Source organism: Euphorbia lathyris, chromosome 6 (genome assembly GCF_963576675.1).
Source record: "Euphorbia lathyris chromosome 6, ddEupLath1.1, whole genome shotgun sequence".
Lineage (NCBI taxonomy): Eukaryota > Viridiplantae > Streptophyta > Magnoliopsida > Malpighiales > Euphorbiaceae > Euphorbia > Euphorbia lathyris.
This window is the reverse complement of record NC_088915.1, coordinates 55,427,121-55,447,919: the sequence shown is the minus strand read 5'-3', so window position 1 is coordinate 55,447,919 and position 20,799 is coordinate 55,427,121. Positions and strand designations below refer to the sequence as shown.

Below are 20,799 nucleotides of genomic sequence, written 5' to 3'. Positions count from 1 at the left end.
TGCAGTTGCTCTTCTGTTGATTTAAGCTATTGTAGGATTATAATTATTGAATTATTTTTGTACTGGTATCATATCAATTATTGGGTTAGTGTCAAATGAGTTCGATCATAACGTAATTAAAAAATTTATGTTATAATCATGCCAACCTGTGATTTTATTATGTACCTATGTCAATGATGACATTTAAAAATATGATAATACTTCTAGATATTTTATGTTTTTTTTATTAACATGTTAACCACGAGTCCACGACCATCCAAAAATCCGTTAATATATCGTGTGTTGATTTGTTTAATGTGTTTGCGAGTCACATGCAACACTATGAAAGGCCGAGTCGTGTTTGCAATTTATAATTGTGATTTTATTATCTGTATTAATTAAGCTAATATATAAAAATATGAGAGAAATGATAGTAATTTTAAATATTTGTGTCTTTTTCGAATTAGTAGTACAACCTTAATTCTTTTTTTTTTATAGTAGCACAACCTTAATTCAATCCAAAATTTGTGTGTCAATTTTATATTGACACAAAAGTGATTTTTTTTAGATTTTAGCTCAAGCAATTACTAGTGAAAACACACACACAAAAAAAAAAAAAAAAATTAAGAGCAACTCTTTTATATAAGCATATTTTCAATAGAAATCAAAATCTTGAATCGTTATTGAAAAAAAAAAACTCTTCATACAATTTATTCCCCCTCCCGAACTTCGACTCTTGTCTCCGCCTCAAATTGTGAGGTTTAGAATTATGATAACTAAACTTATATAACTATCTTATTAGAGTTAACCTAATAATATGTATCAGGACCATTCTATTACGGGTGGATGAGTTGACGATGTTAATTTTCCAACAGTTAATCTATTAATTCGGTTGATTGAGCTATATTTCGATCTATTAATCATTTATAACTTTTAATAGGAAAAAAAATTAAACTATATTTATCCCTTTAGATTAATATATAATTATTTAAGAGAAAAGTACGAAAACAATTACATGTGGTTTGCCCAATTTATAAATAAAGACATATGGTTTAAAAGTTTACAAATAAATGTCTGTTGTATGTTTTATTTACAAAACAAAGTATTACAACTACACAATTAAGTTTTGATTACAACGAAAGACGTTTTTATCTTAAAAAAAATTATTCTTACATATCAGAAAAACACAACCTCCGAAAAAACAACTTTCTAAATCGAAACAATAAATAATATGGTGAATTTTACGTTTTTTTTACTAATATGACAGTTTATGAGCTAAATTGATATTTAAGTTCATTTTACACAATTGCAATTTGATTTTGGGACATGTGTTTTGTCAATATATAAATGCAATTGAAAAAAATAATTAAAAAATGCTCTTATTGTCATCAATTACTTAAAAATTTAATTTGAAATATTTTGTTTTGTAAAAAAACATACCACATAACTCTATTTATAAAGTTTTAAATCACATATCTCTATTTGCAAATAAGGCAAACCACATACATTTTTTCATACTTCCCTTTATTTAAATAGTAAATTAAAATATTAAAATTTAAATTCAATTAAAAACCACTTAAATAAATAAATTTATGTTTTTCTAAATTAACTTATAAAGTAAACATAAACAAGCATATTTATATATAAATAAATAAAATTATACATATATTATTGACGTAATACATACTCGGATTTTAAGTTATCTAAAAATTTTAATTGATTTTCTGTACTTCAAAACGTTACATCTTATATCTTTCCAATTTGCTTATTTAGAATAAATAACAATTTAAATAAGTTAATATTTATGATTTTTGAAAGCTTTTTTTTTTCTATGGATATTTTTTGTTAAAGATTATTTGCTATAAATAAAAAAGTTGGGAGGGACAGTTGTAGTTTTTGGAGGGAGTGAGTAGACCTGGCAATTATCGTGTTCGAGTCGTGTTCGTGTCGTGTTCGTGTCAAAAAGAGTAAACCCAAACCCAACCCAAAAACTTTCGTGTCAAAGTCGTGTTAACCTATTCGGGTTAGTGTCGATTTCGTGTCGTGTTTTCGGGTTACATGTAATTTTGTTATGCGTATATATTAATAATAACTCTTAAAAATATAAGAAGATTTGGTACTGTTTTTAAACATTTTATATCATTTTTAGATTAGTATGCTAACAATAATTATCGAAAAGTTCGATAATATCATGTTAGAGGGTTATGTAATGTGTTTATAACAATTTAGGAAATTCAAATTAATATTTGCAATTAATATTATCTTTATTAATAAAGTGACATAAAAAAAACATGAGAGAATATAACAATAATTTTCAATATCCGTGTCATTTCGTGTCGTTTTCGGGTTCACATATCAACACTAACCCAACCCAAAAATTAACGTGTCAGTTTCGTGTCAACCCAAAAATGACCCATTACCTATTAAGCTCAACACTAACACTAAAAATCCGTGTCGTGTTCGTGTCGTGTAATCGGGTCGTGTGTCATTTTGCCACCTCTAAGTGAGATGTATTAGTCCATTTTGATTTTAAAAAATGGTTTTTTTTTTTTTTTTAATTTAGTTGGTAATATTGTGCAGTCCTATAGTATAGTAGGGAGGGGACGCCTAACAAAAGTAGGCGTGGTGAATTGAAGAACGTTAATCACACAGTTGGTATTTAACCAGATTAGGATAAACTATTCTCATTGGTGCTCTAAAAAGTTCCATTTTATACACAATAACCGGAGAAAATAAAGACCTAATCTCATATCTGATTGGTAAGTGTTGTACACGCTCGGGTAAAGGGCGTGAGATGAAATGGTAGAAAAAGGAGAAAGGAAGGCGGGGAGGGTTTGAGATTCAAATAGACAAGGAAGGAAGGAAAGAAAAGACCTCGGATACGCAAAAAAGAAAAGAAAAGCCCCCACCAACATTTACACACCTCCGAACTACTTTGTCCTTATATCCAAACACTAAATACCTCCTTCTTGTCTCCCTCGGCTTTCGTGCTTTCACTTTTAAAGCCCCCCCCCCCCCCCCCCCCCCCCCCCAACTCACTCTTCCTCTGCCTGCTCAATAACCCATTACTCAGTGAACTCACATTATAACCTAAATCACCCTCTCTTTTCATAGCTAGGGTTTGGTAAATATGGCCCCTTCTACTACTCACTTTCACCCTCCTGCTGTTCCTCCCATGTTGCTGCTCTCGTTTTTCCTCAAAAGGTTTCTCCTTTTTCCTCATTCTCATTTTGATTTTGGTTTCAAGGTTTTTAAAGCTTAGATTACTCTCACTTTTGGGGGTTCTAGAAAATTGGGGACTTGCTTTTGCTGTATGGGTTTTGAAATTTTGATGAAACTTAATAGAAATGTTGCTTTAACTACGCCTGTTAATGCTGTTAGTGTTGATAAATACAGAATCTTTTCTGTGCTTTGATAATCTTAGTTGTCATTGGGCTCATGGTAATTAGGGAGGTGTTTCACTTTTTGAATGCTTCATGAACATGATGAGGGAAGGTTTTGGGTGTTATTTTGAGAATTGGCTTAACTAGTTGAACAGTATTGCTGTGAATTTTAGGAGTATGGGCAGAATTTGGGAGCTTATGTGATATCAATCAAGCAATTGGAATGATGTTTTACAGATAAGAGATTTGATTTTTTTTACTTAGAGTGGGAGGAGGTTATTGAATGGGAAATTTATGTTCCATCTATTTTCAGCATTTGGGTTTTAGATATTCAACTTTCAGAAGAAAAGCATATTTCAACTATGTTGACTGTTGTGTAACAGTGAACAATGCTGCAGCAGTCTGTCTCATATTGAGCATTTCAGAGACATAAATGTGTATCTTCTTTTGTTTTGTCAATCATACAAATAAGTATTATTCAAAATAAAATTTTGGGAATTGAATGTTAACATTATACCCAATTACACTCAAAGATTAGTGTGGAAATCAGGCCAGCATAGACGTTCTGCCAACGTTTCTATGATAGCTTCTCACTGGTTTTGTTTTGGGTATTTCTGAGTGTTCCTTATCTTCCATTTCCAGCTCAAAATTGATCATCTTGCTTGGCAATGGCATGTTTGATGTGTTTGAAAGCTTTTGCAACTTTCATTTGTATATTATGTGCGATTCTGCATAATCTAGGTGTCACGAAACAAATCATCAATGCATTATTTGGGGCAATAGCGAAGTGTCAAGTCTCATATGCAGTTCCAGGCTACTGCAGTAAGGATAGTGTTATCCAGTATTAGGATATTGCTCCCCCAAAAAGTACTAATTTGGTCATTCCTAATTGCTGTTTTTCTGAAGATTTCTAAACTAGAATATGCAATTTGATGAAAGGGATTGTTTCCATCTTAACTCATCTTATATCATTCTTGTTAGGTTCAAAGACGATAACCGCGACGATTCAGGCAAAGATCATGAACATCCCTATGAAAATTGAATATGAAAAAAGTAGTTAAATTAGGGTACTAGTAGTATTGATATAGTTGAGATGTGGAGGAGGGAATGAAGCAATCGGTCCGTGTAGCATAGGGTAGGGTAAAATGTATAATATTTAAGAGTTAATGTAAATCTCAAGCATCTGGGAAATTTTTTTAGGTGATATAAACAAACAAACATTGGTTGTATTGTAGTTGGTTCCTATTTTTGAATGATGCAATTAAATTGTGTTGCTTGCTGGTCCATTTATGTGATGTTTGATGAAAAAAGGAACATCATGTTTGAAACAAAATTGAACAGGAGTGAGTTTCTCTTTAGACCACAAGGGTAAAAGAGGTGAGTGTGTGGTCTTATCTCATTTATGATGCTTTAGTACTTTCTGGCTTTACAGATTTCCATAAATGATTCATGAAACGACTGGTCGCTTCCTTAATCAATTGGTTATTTTCCTTTTTACTTTCATAAACGCACACATCTACCTTGTCTTCTGTTCACTGCCAGACCCTTCTTTTTTACTTTCTTTCATTGTCATCCCATCAAAATAAAGCTACTACTACTGCATAAAGTTTCATTATTTCCACTGTTTTTAGATGCTTCTACATTATATTTAAATATAATTAGTTATTTTTAGAAATTATTTGATTATATTTTTCCTCCAAACAATGCTATTTATAGCATTTAATCCCTATATAGATCCGGGGTTTATGCACTTTGTAGTGCTTAAAATTGTAACACTGGTTAGTTGAAACCGGCGAATTATTCGCCGGTTTAAGAAAATGTAAAGATCCCAGTTATTTGGGGTCACTGAGCCAAAAGCTGATATGGGAATACGAAATCGGTTATTGAAAAACCGGTCTCGCTCACACTGGTGAATGAATCACCGGTCACGAGAACTCTGCCCCTTCAATTTCGAAAGTATAACAAATCAGAATCTTCTTCAAACTCATTTATATATACAATTCAACCATATCAGGATAGAATACATATTAGAATTAATTCTATTTCTCACTTTTCATTCTTCTTCAAAGTTTAATCTCTACTCTTCATTTTTCTTCAAAAGATCTCTCTAATCTTCATTCTACAAGGTAATTAATACTCCATCCATTCTCTTATATAAGTTATTCCAGAGTATTTCAAACAAATTAAGAAATATATTGGTTAATCAAAAAAATCTTCTCTCATATCACTATTGGGAAATAAGCATTTGAATATTACATAACACATGTATCAATACACAAAATTTAATATTTGGACAAAAAAAAAACTAAACTAAAAGTTCTTGGAATTCTAGAATGACTTACATTTAGGAAAAAAACTAATTTGCTATAAAGATCTATATAAGGGAATGGATGTAATATTTTATATTTGTATTTGTTTGCACCACAATTAAATTTTTTGGCTTTTATATTTATTTTTAATATATTAATTGGCATAATTTACGTGTAAGTAGATTTTTGTAAGAGTGAATATCAAGGGAAAGCTACTCTCTAGGGTAAACCTCAGGGAAAATCTAAGGTAAATTAGAAGGTCATTTAATATTTTAACATGTATTTTGTGAACCAATTAGAAAGCATGAAAGTTAGGAATCAACCCATCGTGGAAATTAAAATGGAGCAGTTACTCAATATGATGGAGATCGTAGATTGGTGGAAACAACAGGAAGTTACTCTAAGTATCTATAAAATGCATAAATCACGATGAAAAGAAGACAACTCAACACACCCAAGCAAAACTCTAGCAAATTATCTCTAGATTTCAACAATTTAAATTCCACAATTGTTTCATTGGTTTTAATTTTCAAAGTTTAAGTTCATTCAAGCATCCAATACAATACAATTTTATTTTATTTGTTCTTAATTATTTCTGTAAAATTAGTATCGTTGTGATTATTGAATCTTTTAGAATTTTCAGTCTCTTTATTTCTTACAATCGTTTGTTACGTAAAAGTTAGACAGCGCACTCAATTCAATTTCGTAGTTCGAGAACACTATAATTCTCTGGCATGTCTGTACTTCCGACAAAAGAGCCAAACAAAAAATTGGCACGCCCAGTGGGACCTAATCACAATGCCGTCGAAAAAAGTGATAAGAACAACAAAGATCTTATAGCTGTTAGTTCTGAAGAAGAAGAGATCATGTCAACAAGCAATGTTACACAAATGGTGGAACAAATTGAAGTGGAAAAGGTTGTTAGCCCTAGAGGACAGTTATGGATCTCTACAAAGATCCAAAATTCACCATTCTTGTAGAGACTCTTCAGTTCCATCGAAAAGAATATAGAAACTTTGCGAAGTGACATATATTCAAAGATGGATAAGATACTCCAAAAGCTGTTAGAGCTATGGGTAATCAAGAATGGAGAAAACCATATTCCTCAAGGCTTCCCGGAGTCAAACGAGGGGCGTGGGGTGTCCGGGGCTGAGAAGTATCAAATTCCACCCTTGAGGGACAAAGTTGTCTTGTAGAAGGCCGCTAGTTCAGCAGGCCAAGAAATTACTAATAACACACCCATTTCTTAATATTTTGGAAACACTAATCTTACCTCCCATACAGCTTCATATCATAAGAAGGTAGGAGGCCACCGTATCACTAGGGAAATGGGGGCGACAACTATAGAGGAAATGGAAGGAATACTAGATTTTCTCATATGCCTTATGGACACCATTAGAATGGCATGTCTCAACAAGTTACGACATTCAATATGGAGGCAGTAAGAGAAGTTGTCCAAGAGTTGCATGGGTCTGCCTCCATCAAGTTGACCTCCCTAAGTTCCAGAAGCCTTACCTTCATATGATTGACAAAGATTTATACATTTTTAGGGTTAAGGTGCAAAATTACTCTTAACGTTTTGAGTTAGGAGCAATTTTACCCCTAACGTCTAAAATTGTGCAATTTTACCCCTAACGTTTGTAGCCAATAGCAATTTTACCCCTAACGTTGATAAATTAGGTCAATTTCAGACACTATTATAAAATACAGTTTTTTTTCTTTATTGCACCAATTGCATATCAATTTGTTCTAGAAAAAAGATATCATGATTTTTGTAATTTAATAATAAAATTGGAGATTGATATTTATAAATTCGGTGAATTTTTTGAATTTTTTTGTCTAATTCGTACAAAAGACAGTATATTTATTTTTTATTTTTATTTTTTTCACATTCTAACATATGTTTGTGATTTGCTACTGAAAAAATAATGAATGTGTGAAGTGTAGATGACATGATTCATGACCGAGAAGACAGTTTGATGAATTATTTCTCAAATCGACCCAATTTATCAACGTTAGGGGTAAAATTGTTCCTGACCCAAAACGTTAGGGGTATTTTTGCACCTTAACCCACATTTTTATAACATTATTAGATTTTATAAGCATAATTCTAAAAAATATAAGAGATTTCTTAACAAGTTAGATTTTATTTTAATAACTAGATTAGATTTAATAATATTTTTTAAATTAACTACTAAATTTTAACAAAGCTATATATATTTTTATAACATTATTAAAGTTTATAAGCATAATTCTAAAAATATTAAGAGATTTTTTTAGACAATTTCGGAAGGTGATTGGATTTGGCCTAAATTTGAGGCTTTCTTTAGCTTGGAGACTCTCCTTAGAATTAGAGGAGTTAAAATTAGTAACATGGAAGAGGATATGGATAATTTTTGTTGGGCTTCTACAAACAGCGGTGCTTATACTTGTAAGTCAGCCTTTGAAGCTTTTAGCAACGGTGATGAGGAGCCTCATTCTGCTATTTGGAAGTTGATTTGGTCTTTAAAAGTTCCGTATAGAGTTAGAAGTTTCTTATGGCTTGGGATCAAGAACAGACTTCTTACTAATTCAGATAGGAAAAGACGCCATTTGGTGGAGTCAGGAGATTGTAGCAGATGTAGAGGGCATGAAGAAACTATTTGTCATGCTATGAGGGACTGTGAGAGAAGTAAAGGTATTTGGAGTAAAATTCTCCCCAGTAATATGATTGATATGTTCTTCTCTTATTCTAATCTGGATTGGTTTGAGGATGGGGTCAGTGGGAAATTGCTTTCTAATCTTGACCATGGAGAAATCTTCTTTTCAATTGTCTGTCACCAAATCTGGGATTGGAGGAATAAGGAGATTTTTGAATCTGTTTCTATTAATATCCCTGACTTGGTGGACTTTTTTGCTAAAAAGGTCTACCAGGTTATTAATAGTTTTTTGGAAGATTCTTTTGATCGTTATGTTCAGAGAAAGTCTCTTCACTTTCTTTGCTGGAGAAGACCTCAAGAAGGGGTGATAAAGCTCAACACGGATGGATCTTGTCTTACTAATGGTAATATTGCTGCTGGTGGAGTCTTGAGAGATGATGGGGGTGCTTGGATTTCTGGGTTCTCGCATAATCTTGGCATATGGTCCTCCTTCTTAGCCGAGTTGTGGGGTATTTATTCTGGTCTTGCACTGGCCAGCAGTATGGGGATTGTTAATCTGAGTGTTGAATCTGATAATCAGGAAGCTATCAGGTTAATTTCCAGCAATTTAGCTATTGGGATGAAAGGCAAAAATATTATTAAAGGGATCAAGAGGCTCTGCCATTCCTTTGCTTCTATCACTTTCTGTCATATCTTTAGAGAGCAGAACAGGGTGGCGGATCGTCTAGCGGCTGCAGGTCATGAAGGAAGATGTGGAGGATGTGGTGGGAGTTAGCTTTTCCAGGCTAATCCCGGGTTAGGTTTTGTTTTGTTTGTTTTTTATTTTTCTTATTCCTACCAAAAAAAAAAAATTTATATTAATTACTTCGTTACATTTAACAATCCTGTTTAAATTAACTACTAAATTTTTAATTAATTTACATTATAAATGAACTATAAATTTTTAATGAACTTACATTAAAATAAAATAACTATAAATAAACATATCTCTCTTCAAAGGCAGATTTTGCAAACACTTGCAATCTGCTTTTGAACCTTCTCCCTTTAAAAGGAGAAGGAAGACTACTTCTTCAAATGATCCATGAAGATCTACAGTATTCCTTTCGTGGTGATGGTAACCGTTCTAACCCCGGTTCATAAAACAATCCCTCCCTTGAAAATAAGTTTTAACCCAACCCAATCAAGTAATAATTTCCAAAAAGAGCTCAATACAATTCGAAACCATGATTTCTGCCGTCATGAGTAAACTCTCAACCAAGAAGTTAAGAGCTTCAGCATAGTCCAAACAGATGTTTAATCCTGCAATTTCTAGTACTTCTCCTCTCGCATGCCATTTTGCAGTAGGTGCAGCCCAAAGTCATCACGATTTTGGGACTTTGGTGGAATACTTGTTCCAGACTCATTAATAGTTTCTTTTTTTTTATTGGGCTGGTTAACGAAAAAGTGCAAAAAAAAAAAAAAAAAAAAAAAAAAATTGGAACTTTATGTTTTCCAAGTATTTGGATTCTTACTTAATCAAACTCAGGGTTTAATCCCGTTTATCAAAAAAACTCAGGGTTTAATCCCACAAGAAAGTCCTACACTATCATGTTCAATGAATTCTCTTTGTACAGCTGCATCATCAGGACACTTGGTCTGAATTACTTACTAATCATCAAGTTTCTGAAAGTGGAGACTTTAGTTGGAAGATTTGGATGGAAGTTGTGCTTGAATCTAATGGAGACTTTGTAAACTTGTCCAAATTACAAGCGTTGGACTTACTATCAACTATATATATTTGAATACATGATTGTAATATGAATAAAATTCATGCTACTTCTCCATTAAAGATCTTAGATTTCAAAGAAACTCCTTTTCAATTAATATCATTTCAAAGATTCAAATACAGCATCAAACAAGAAGCATATATTCAAATGAATCATCACTTACAATATCTCATCTAATATTCCTCTATAATACCAACAATATATGATGATGATCATCTGATCAATGCAAAAGAAAATAAAAATAAAAAAAAGAAATAGGATATTAATGCTCTATCTTTCCAAATCAAAATCAAACTCTCATAACAAAAACAAGTCTTGTGATCTTTATGTTCAAGTGTTCTTGTTTTTAAACTCAAGCACCTGTAGAGAAATTTCTCTGACGCTAGCAAGCAACTTATTCAGTGTAACTTCTTCTTTATTCTTACTCTCTTCCTCCTCCTCTAGAGTAACTTCTTCTTTATTCTTACTCTCTACTTCTTGGTCCTCATCATCTTCTTTCTTTTTCTGATCACCCAAATCTTGATTCAGAACCACATTCTCTTCGTTTTTCTGATCAGAATCTTTGAAAATCTTCATCTGGCTTCTCAAAATTTCAATCGACGTTTGAAACATAAGCAGTATTCTATTCTCTGCGCCTGGTTCTTCTCTATCGATAATCCGAATTTCAGAGATACATTCATCTATGTACTGAGGATCTGTCATCAGTTTACCCAGTTCTGTAAGATAGTAATTGTCATTCTCATGGTAATTGAACTCGGTAACCATGTTCAGATATTGCTCATAAAAAGTCAGACCATCACCATTGTTAGCCATTGCTCCACAGAAACTCAAACTTTGATTCTTGATCAATTGAAGAAGAAGAATGATGAATGAATTACAGCTCCTTTGCCTTGCTTTGCTTATATAAAGGAACAAACTGGCGGGAATAATAACTAATTGCACACCTCTTTTCTAACTAACTACCAAATAAAAATAAAGACAAAACGACTCTATATGGACTGGACTGGACTAATATTCTATCCTTGTATTAGAAGGAGGCGGAACGATTACTGGAGCCGGCACGATGATTTTGGAGGATGCAAGGCAGTTGATCAGTGGATTCCCGGAAGCTCGGGTCTCCCAAGTGAAACGGGACGGTAATGCTGTTGCTCATGCTCTACCCTAGAAAGCCAGATCAACCCTTTTCCTGTTATTTTAACTGAAAATGTCCCTGTTGAGAACTGTGTCTCAAAGACCAACATTTGTTTACGTGATTATTATATAAAGCTATTCTTTTCATCAAAAAAATATTCTATCCTTGTAATTTATTGATTTTTTTTTTTTCAAATTAGGAAAAAATAAAAATGGACCCACACTTGTTGAGTTGGATCTAGGCTGTGATCGAGCCGAATTTTGACCTAAACTGCTCATGCTCGGTTGTTAAAAAACTTATGCGCTTGCTCACTTGGATCTACAGCTGTAATCGAGTCTAACTTTGACCTGACCTCTTCCTATTTGGTTGTTAGAAAACTCACGCACTTGATTTAAATGTTAATGTTTCACGCACATTTTTCTCTACTTAGATTTGAAGACAGCATCACATGATTCAAACTTTCTAGTTTTATCGTCTTCAATTTCTCCCACTAGAAAATATACCTTAGACGCCTTTGTGGGTCAGCAGCATCGTCCATATAGCTAGTCTGTATTTTTTTTCCTATTTTTCTATTTTTCAGTCTTCTATTTCTTAGTCTTCATTTTTATTCCTATTTCCTGTTTGTCAGTCTTCTATTTCTAGTAGGATTCTTAGTCTTTATTTTTATTCCTGTTTTGTCAGTCTTCTATTTCTAGTAGGATTCCCAATCTTTATTTCATTCCTATCTTCTGTAGAAGTTCTTTAGGCATAAACTTATAAAGAAACAAAATTTTACAAGCAATCTCTTACAATTTGCTAAACGGATGCCTCTATGCAACTTTTGCAAAAGAATTATGGAATGAATTGGATCAGAGATTTCTTCTTGTGTGCATAATGGTATCATTGGTATGCTATTATTAGCATTATATCACTTATTTTACAGAATCATATAAGATCATTTTTCATAATTTGGTTCTTGGTAAATAATATGCATTTGGTAAATATCAATTTTCATTGGGTCCAGACTTTGGAACCCTCACGAAATCAAGGTTTGTTCTCCCATTCAGGTTTCGTGAAGAAAATGCCCCAAAGATATCTGCAACAGTGGTTCTTCTAAATAATGCTGGTCTCCCCGGAGATAAAAGGCTTGTGGCTGGACCTATTTCTCCATCAAGTCTGGGGCTATAGAAGGTTGCAACAGAAATCCTCTCTTTCACCAAGTTCACAGTTGCTCTGTGCTCAGTGCTTTTGTAAATCCCATTGGTCACAATCTGCAGATTTTTTAAGAAAAAAAAGGCTCATTTGATTGTTTTTTAGGATAGCATATACTTATATATTAGGAGTTGTCGTTACCTCTATCATGTCACCTATGTTGATGATGAAAGCATTAGGGAGCGGCTTAATAGGAACCCACTTGCCATCTTTCTTTATGTGTAGGCCTTCCACCTCGTTCACTTGTAGCACGATGGTTAGACCACCTATATCATCTGTGTGATGATTGAGACCCATAACCAGCTCAGGTTGTGGACATGGTGGATAGTAGTTCATTCTCATTTGCTGGTAGCCTTCCTTGAATATTTCTTTCATTTCTTCTGTCTTTATTCCTACTGCTCTCGCAATGAAATTTAGGATTTTCAAGGCTAGATTTTCCATTTCGCCTGTGTATTCTTCCAATATGTCTCTGCACACAAATTTATGATTCAAACAAGCTTCAATCTGCAGTTATTTGCAAATATGCCAATAAGGAGAAACAGAGGAAACCTGAAGGGGAGAAGGAGTTCAGGAAACAAGTAAGGTTTTCTCAAATTATGTGGGAGAGTGATCATGCAGAAGGCATCTACCCAATCCAGCTTTTGCTCCTCAGACTTAACAAAAGCCTTTCGAAATCCCTCCATTTCTCCTGGTTTTTGCCAGTACTTTTTCTTTTTCTCTTCCATGGGTAGATCCAAGAACTCTTGGATTTCCATCTTCACTTTCTCCACTAGTGAAGCACTAACTCCATGATTTATAAGCTGCAACACACTCCTATTGTTCAAAACAATTGAAAGAAATGAAAGGGGAAAATGTTTGACTTTTTCCATCCTCAAGAATTCTTACTTAGAAAAGGGGATTGATCTCAATTTGTTGAGCCCTAGAACAATCTTTCTAATTTAGCAACAAAATTACACTTCATATATCATACATGACTGATCAGTTGACTATCTTTTCTATATTTCAGAATTGCAGGTTTCTACGACAATCTGCTCATTGACAGAAGGTGGGAAATGGTTATCTGCAAAACTATTTAATTTAGATATACCTGGAAGAAACCCCAGTCTTTGCAAGCATTGTGGAGCTTTTCCAGTTCAAATTTCATGAATTCTTCAGAATATAGCCTACCCATGTCAATCACTGGAACTTGGGGCACAGAATCAGTATTAGGTAAGATTGGAGAATCTTGATCTGGACGCAGATATCGTGGTGGAACTGTGATTAGTGATTTCTTTGCTAGATCCTGCACAAATGACACTTCTAAAGAGCTACCAGGCCTTGCAAATTCAGGTTCCATAGCTTCCTTCTCCTCGATCCCCAAGGTCAGCTTCTATTTTTCTATTATACTCTAAAAATTCTCACAAACACATATTAGAAAAAAAGAATGAAGTTCTCTTGAGAAACATTTGTGACTATATTATTATATTATACATGGGATATTTGCGAATATTTTCTTACCATTTATTTATTTTGCAGAACTTAAAACGTGGAATAGTGGACTAGTGGAGAAATGAAATAAAAATAGATATTCTGGATTTTGTGTTTGACCATCAATCAGCATTCGTATGGTCTTATTAATATATATAATAACATTACATATCATGTTTTTCAGACTAAGACCTTTTTATTCTTTTTACACTTGTCCCAGCCTGCGATAGTAGTATAAAAAAGGGCGGCCCGGTGCACTACGCTTCCCCGTTTAAGCGAGGGTCCTGAGAGGGTCCCACTAATAAGACTAATTTTCGTTGTTTTGGGTTTCAGAATTTTGAATCCTGATGAAATCGAGGTATGTTTTCCCTGAAAAATAAGCCTTGAACACTAATTCTCCTAAATAATGCTGGTCTCTCTGGGGTTATAAGGCTTGTTGCTGGACCTAATTCTCCATCTAGCCTGGGGCTGTAAAAGGTAGCAATGGACATCCTCTCTTTCACCGAGTTCACAGTTGCTCTGTGTTCAGTGCTGTTGTAAATTCCATTGGTAATAATCTGCACAATTTTTTAGATTTGGAAATGAAAGAACTTTAAACTTCACCAAGTATTTAGATTTTTCTTTTTTTCTTTTTATAATTATTTTTTCACATATGTATGTCTGTGATCTCTTAGTTACTTATGAGCCACAACATGATACACACATAAGATGATAAGATTTGTGACTAAGACAATGATTCCGTTAACGATGTCTGAAATTGGTTCAACTTGTCAACATCGCACCTTCTATGATGTTAAGAGTAAAATTATTCTTGGTGGTCCATATACAGGTATTTTTTGTTTTTATCCTTATATAATAGTATATAAATTAGGACATGAGAGTTACCTCTAGCATGTCACCAATATTGATGATGAAAGCATGAGGGAGTGGTTTAATAGGAAGCCAGTTGCCATCTTTCTTTATTTGTAAACCTTGGACCTCGCTGACTTGAAGGAGAATTGTTAGGCCAATTCCATCAGTGTGAGGATTGAGACCCATAACAAGCTCAGGTTGTGGACATGGTGGATAGTAATTCATTCTCATTTTCTGGCAACCTTGTGCAAATATTTCTTTCATTTCTTCTGCCTCCATTCCTAGAGCTGTTGCCATGAAATTTAGGATTTTCAAGGCAAGATTTTTCAGTTCTCCTGAATAAGCTTCCAATGTGTCTCTGCACACAAACTTTTATGGTTCAAAATCAAATAAGCAATCTGTTTTTTTCCATGGTTTCCTTGAATGCTTCAACCTCAACTTATTTGCAGATAAATCCATTTTCTTATACTATGATGGACATGATTGTTGTCAGGGGCCAAGGTATAGGGTCAGGTAGGATCATTAGACCCCCACATTCCGATGAACCAAAAGTTTAAGTTATAGTTAAGGTTTAATAATAGTTTTTATTAGGATAAGTGCCAAATTTGACTCTTAACGTTTTTAGTTAAGTGTAGATTCAGCTACAATATATAACTTTTTCAAGCAAAATCAATTTTAACCCTACATTATCTATATTTGAAAAAGCTGGTTTGATTGACACTTTCAACTTTTCAAATATCAATTATGTCTAATATACTTAATGCGTCACTAACACAGTTATAAAAAAACTTATTAAAAAAATGCTAAAAACTAAGTTTGCCAAATACAAGTTAATCAACATGTTGAAAATGGTTGCTCTCTTACTAATATATATAGTTGCAAATAACCAACAAAAATACGAAACTATTTTAATTTATCGATAAACTTGTTTGGAAAGTCTCATGTGACAGTTAAATAAGAATCAAACCGTTTTTTCAAATTTCCGCTAACATAAGGTTAAAATTGGCATTCCTTAAAAACATTAAAGCTAAATTGCATCATTTCATAAGCTATGGCTAAATTTACACTTCTTCAAATCCTTACCCTTTTTATTATAATTTCATTCTCCACATGGGAATATCCCATAGACTTGAAGCGTGTAAAACATAGTTTCATCCTACCATATGTCGAAATTCCATCAATAAATTGGGTTGTCAAGATTCGAAACTCTTGACCACTTGGTTTGTCATCAAATTTTTATTATAATCCTTTAACAATTTGTTGTGAGAGTGACGGTGACCATTGGTTTAGATTTAGAGAGATGGAAAGAGAGGAAATAAACCTGAATGGTAGAGGGAGCTTTGGAAACAAATAAGGTTTTCTCAAATTATGTGGGAGAGTGATCATGTAAAAGATATCTCCCCAATCCAGCTTTTGCTCCTCAGACACAACAAAAGCCTGTCCAAATCCTTCCATTTCTCCTGTTCTTTGCCAATATTTCTTCTTCTCCTCCATTGGCAGACCGAAGAACTCTTTGATTTCCACCTTCACTTTCTCCACTAATGAATCACTAACTCCATGATTTATAAGCTGCAACATACTCATATTTATGATAATTAACTTGCAATTTCTAAACATGAAAGAAGCTTGAAAATGGTGTTATATATATTCCTGGAAGAAACCCCAGTTTTTGCACGTTTCATGGAGCTTTTCCAGTTCAAGTTTCATGAATTCTTGAGAACATAATCTGTCCATGTCAATCACCGGAATCTGGGGGACAGAAGCAGTGTTGGGTATGAGTGGAGAGTCTTGATGGGGACGCAGATATCGTGGTGGAACAGTGAGTAATGGTTCCTTTGCCAGCTCCTGCACACAACGCACCTGTAGGGAGCTTCCAAGCTTTGTGATTTCAGGTTCCATATCTTCCTTATCCATTCCAATTTCCAAATAGGCAGGCATTTCTATCTTGTTTTATATTGTAAAATAAGGTAGCTGTGAAAGTCTGAAACATGATTTAACAGTAACCACACTGAAGAATGACAATGCACGGGGAAATAGTTACAGCTAGTAGTGGGTCTTCACACACTAACACACAAATTTCTGTGTCTGCTATTCGACGAGGGTGATTAAAGAATGAACCAACGGTGAAAATGACTTTAAAGTTGACATTGGGATTAATTTAGTCTAAATTGAAACTTCGGTGTCTTGACGAATTAGTTTAAATATAATCAATTTAAGATCAAAACTTTATAAAATATGAAGCTAATTGATCAAATATTCTTGATATCTAAATTTTGATTTGAACTGAATTGATAAATCGAACTGGACGGGTCAGTTCAATCCGGTTTGATCGGAACCGGTAATCATTTCGGGCTGGAGGTGGTTTGGTTTTTAAATACTTGAAAACCAGCTAGAACCATCTAACTCGGTCGATTGAACCGTGACCCGTCTGAACCGGTCGTGGTTAACCGGACTAGTCGGATTACATTTTATATTCAATACAAAAATTTTGCTTTTTCAGGAATTCGAACATAGGACCTTTGAATAAGAAATGACCGCTTAACCACTAGACACACTTATTAACTTGTGTTTAATCACAATATAGATATATATAATCATTATAAAAAGTAAATATTTAAAATATTATTTTTTATATTTCTATAAATATTATTTTATCATTTCAATATTCATAATATTTTATTAATATTTAAATATTTTATAAAATAAAATTTAAAACTCTAAAAAAATTATATAATAACTATTTTATTATACTTATATGTTATCTTAATAATAATACTAATTATTTAGTTTAAAAAATGTAATTTATATTTTTTAATCTTTTTATAAATTGAATTTTTATTATATTTTTAAGGGTTAAAGTGCAAAAATACCCTTAACGTTTTGAGTCAGGAGCAATTTTACCCCTAACGTTTAAAATGGTGCAATTTTGCCCCTAACGTTTGTAGCCAAGAGCAATTTTACCCCTAACGTTGGTAATTTGGGTCAATTTCAGACACTATTATAAAACATAAATGTTTTTGTTCATTATTTTGCACCAATTGCATATCAATTCATTCTAAAAAAAGGATTTCATGTCTTTTGTAATTTAATAATAGAATTTGAGATTAATATTTATAAATTCGGTGAATTTTTTAAATTTTTTTGTCTACTTCGTACAAAAGACAGTATATTTTTTTTTATTTTTTTATTTTTTTTCACATCCCGACATATGTTTATGATTTGTTATTGATAAAATGACGCACGTGTGAAGTGTAGATGATAAGATTTATGACCGAGAAGACAGTTTGATGAATTATTTCTGAAATTGACCCAATTTATCAACGTTAGGGGTAAAATTGCTCCTGGCTACAAATGTTAGGGGTAAAATTGCACCATTTTAGACGTTAGGGGTAAAATTGCTCCTAACCCAAAACGTTAGGGGTATTTTTGCACCTTAACCCTATTTTTAATTCATAATTGGATTTATAAATTTAATATTTTTAATTTTATTTATATAATTTTTATAAGTTAAAATATTGATAAAATATTATTTTTCACATAATTTTTTAATACCGATTGAACCTCGGTTGAATCCCGATTGAATCTCTAACCCTTGACCCTTTGTCCTTTCCGGTTCTTTGACCGGTCTGGTTTTGATAACCATGTGCATAAGTGTAGATGAGTTAATAATAAAACCATCACCTTATGTATATTAATATTGTTTTACTAGCTCAGTTATAAACAAACTATCTAAATATAAAAAAACTAAGTCGGTCACATGCAAATTTATCTTAAAAAACTACTTAAGATGTTTGGAAGATACGAGGTGATAATTAAATAATGGTAAAATCAGTTTGTTCAATTTTTTTTACTAGATATGCGTTAGATAGGTTAACTTATGGATAAAATTGTACAATTTTCTATGTTAAGCTAAGTCCACTGTTATAAAAAACGATAAGGTCAAATTTAGATCCATTACAAGATACTACGCAAAATCCGGAATATGTCCATTTTGAACGTCTTCCAGAACTATTGATGGGATACTTTTTGCGGAAATTCTCTCGAGTACATGTTGCACTCATTTTGAATAATCATGTTATGTAATATAACACACACATCCATAATATCATGAAGTTTTCTTTTATCTCAACTTCGAGTTGGACCATGCACTATTGCAAAACGGGGTTGAAGTACATCGAAAGCCCATTCTATATCTTTTCTTGCACTCTCGTGTTTATGTTTTGTAATAGATTTGCTTAGGTTCATGGGCATGTAGAAAGATTTTCACAAAAGCAACACATTTATGATATATATGATTTGTGAGGTAGTATCCCATTTTGTACGTCTTATTGTTAACATCAAATAGAACTGATGGACCTATTCATTGTAATTTGTCATTGAACAAATTCGACCTGTTCAAAACATTAAGGTCATTGTTTGCTCCAGCCACACCGAAATATGTGTGCCATATCTACAGATCTACTGAACCGACTGCTTCGAGCACGATTGTTGGATATCCATGATCTCATCGAGTGTATTGCCCTTTCCATGCAATTTGAGAATTCTTCCACTCCCAATGCATGCAATCTACCAAGCATATCAGGAAACCCATGATGTTCCTCGTGTATCTAAATCAAACGCTAAAATTCGGCATCATTAGATCTCCTCATATACACAGGTCCATGCACATCGATAACAGTGTGACAAGTTTTTTCAACATATTGTAAATTCGTGCACTCACTAATTTTGATGTATTCATCTAGAGAGAGATCCATAAGTAAGTATGTGCATAGTAGTAGTGCATTTTTATAATGGACTAAGTTCGTTCCTTTTTGCAGCATCAACCCTCTTCTGGAAATATGTTATGTGATCCCCTAGGTCATTCACTATACGGTCGAACAAATTTCTACTCATCCAAAATTGTTTCATACGAAAAGTAGTCATTGTATAGACATTCTGTAGCAGCTTTATGATCACGTTTCACAAATTTCCTCCGCTGATGTTCCGATGGCTAATTTGTTTGTTTAAGTAAATAGAGAGATAATTGTTCATCATTTCGATCCTCCTTTAACCTTATATCATTATTTATGTTTCTTACAAGAAATTGAGCAAAAAGTAGCAGAATTGGCCTATTTTTTTGCATGTACCAATTGAAGTATTTTAAAATGAGCTGAAGAATGAACATTTTCTTAGCAGGAGCTAAAATCTTCTTTTTTTTCTAGCAAAACTTATATAGCATAACTTAACCTGAATTTTTCCACATACAGAACAATTCCAATTTGAAAATGAAAGTTTTTTTATCTGCAAATTGTGTTATTCTTATGTAAATTCACTAAATCCAGTAACAAAACAAGTAAGAAATCCAAATAAATTTATGTACTAATATAAGAAGACATTTTGGTTGGAGATTGTGGTTGGTCTACTTCTTAATATTGTGAGGTTGTGTTGTTTTAAGAATTATGATGTTATACAAAAATGTTGTGCATATTTATAGAATTTGTAAAGTTGTAATGTAATAATAAATTTGATAAGCTTGAAATGTCATAATGGCAAATGTTATTGATAAGGATCAAATGTAATAATGACATTTAAGGTTGAAATTTCATAATGACATAATGTCATAAAGCCATGACATCAAAATTGACTAGAAATGTTTTACATAAAGCCATAATATCATAATGTCATCATGTGTTTCATTTTTTAATGTAATTTTATTTTAAATAAAAATTTAATGAAGTTTGTCTTTTGTTTTTGTGTTTACCAATTTTTTTAAGAGTTTGGCAAATATATGAAGAAAGCTTGCATATAAAAATTAGTATTAGAATTCAACACACATTACCACTTAATAATATTACAAAATAAAATTAAAAAACATAATTAGTTACTTAATTCAACACACATTAACACAAATCTAACTATATAAGATTGATATTACCCGGTTGATTCTCATCGGAGCTCCACCTGTGGGGGGTATCGTTGGATTCGGCCGGGGGACTCCAATGCTAAAGTCAGTAAAGTGTATAGAATGATAAAACAAAAGCACGAAGAATAGTATAGGAAAAATGTATCTCAATAGCTTGGGGTGCAAGGCTATTTATATTA

General features: G+C 32.8%; 1 protein-coding gene and 1 pseudogene across 1 annotated transcript; both read right to left on the bottom strand.

The window, feature by feature from the left end:
* Positions 1-11,963: 11,963 nt before the first annotated feature.
* LOC136234037 (protein SRG1-like) lies at positions 11,964-13,919 on the bottom strand. Its single transcript, XM_066023792.1, has 4 exons — positions 13,487-13,919; positions 12,949-13,199; positions 12,541-12,868; positions 11,964-12,458 (listed from the first exon to the last, which is right to left on the bottom strand). The coding sequence occupies exons 1-4, from the start codon at positions 13,733-13,735 to the stop codon at positions 12,192-12,194; spliced, it is 1,095 nt and encodes a 364-aa protein (XP_065879864.1). The 5' UTR covers positions 13,736-13,919; the 3' UTR covers positions 11,964-12,191.
* A 237-nt stretch (positions 13,920-14,156) lies between these two features.
* LOC136234039 (protein SRG1-like) lies at positions 14,157-16,617 on the bottom strand (annotated as a pseudogene).
* Positions 16,618-20,799: the final 4,182 nt, after the last annotated feature.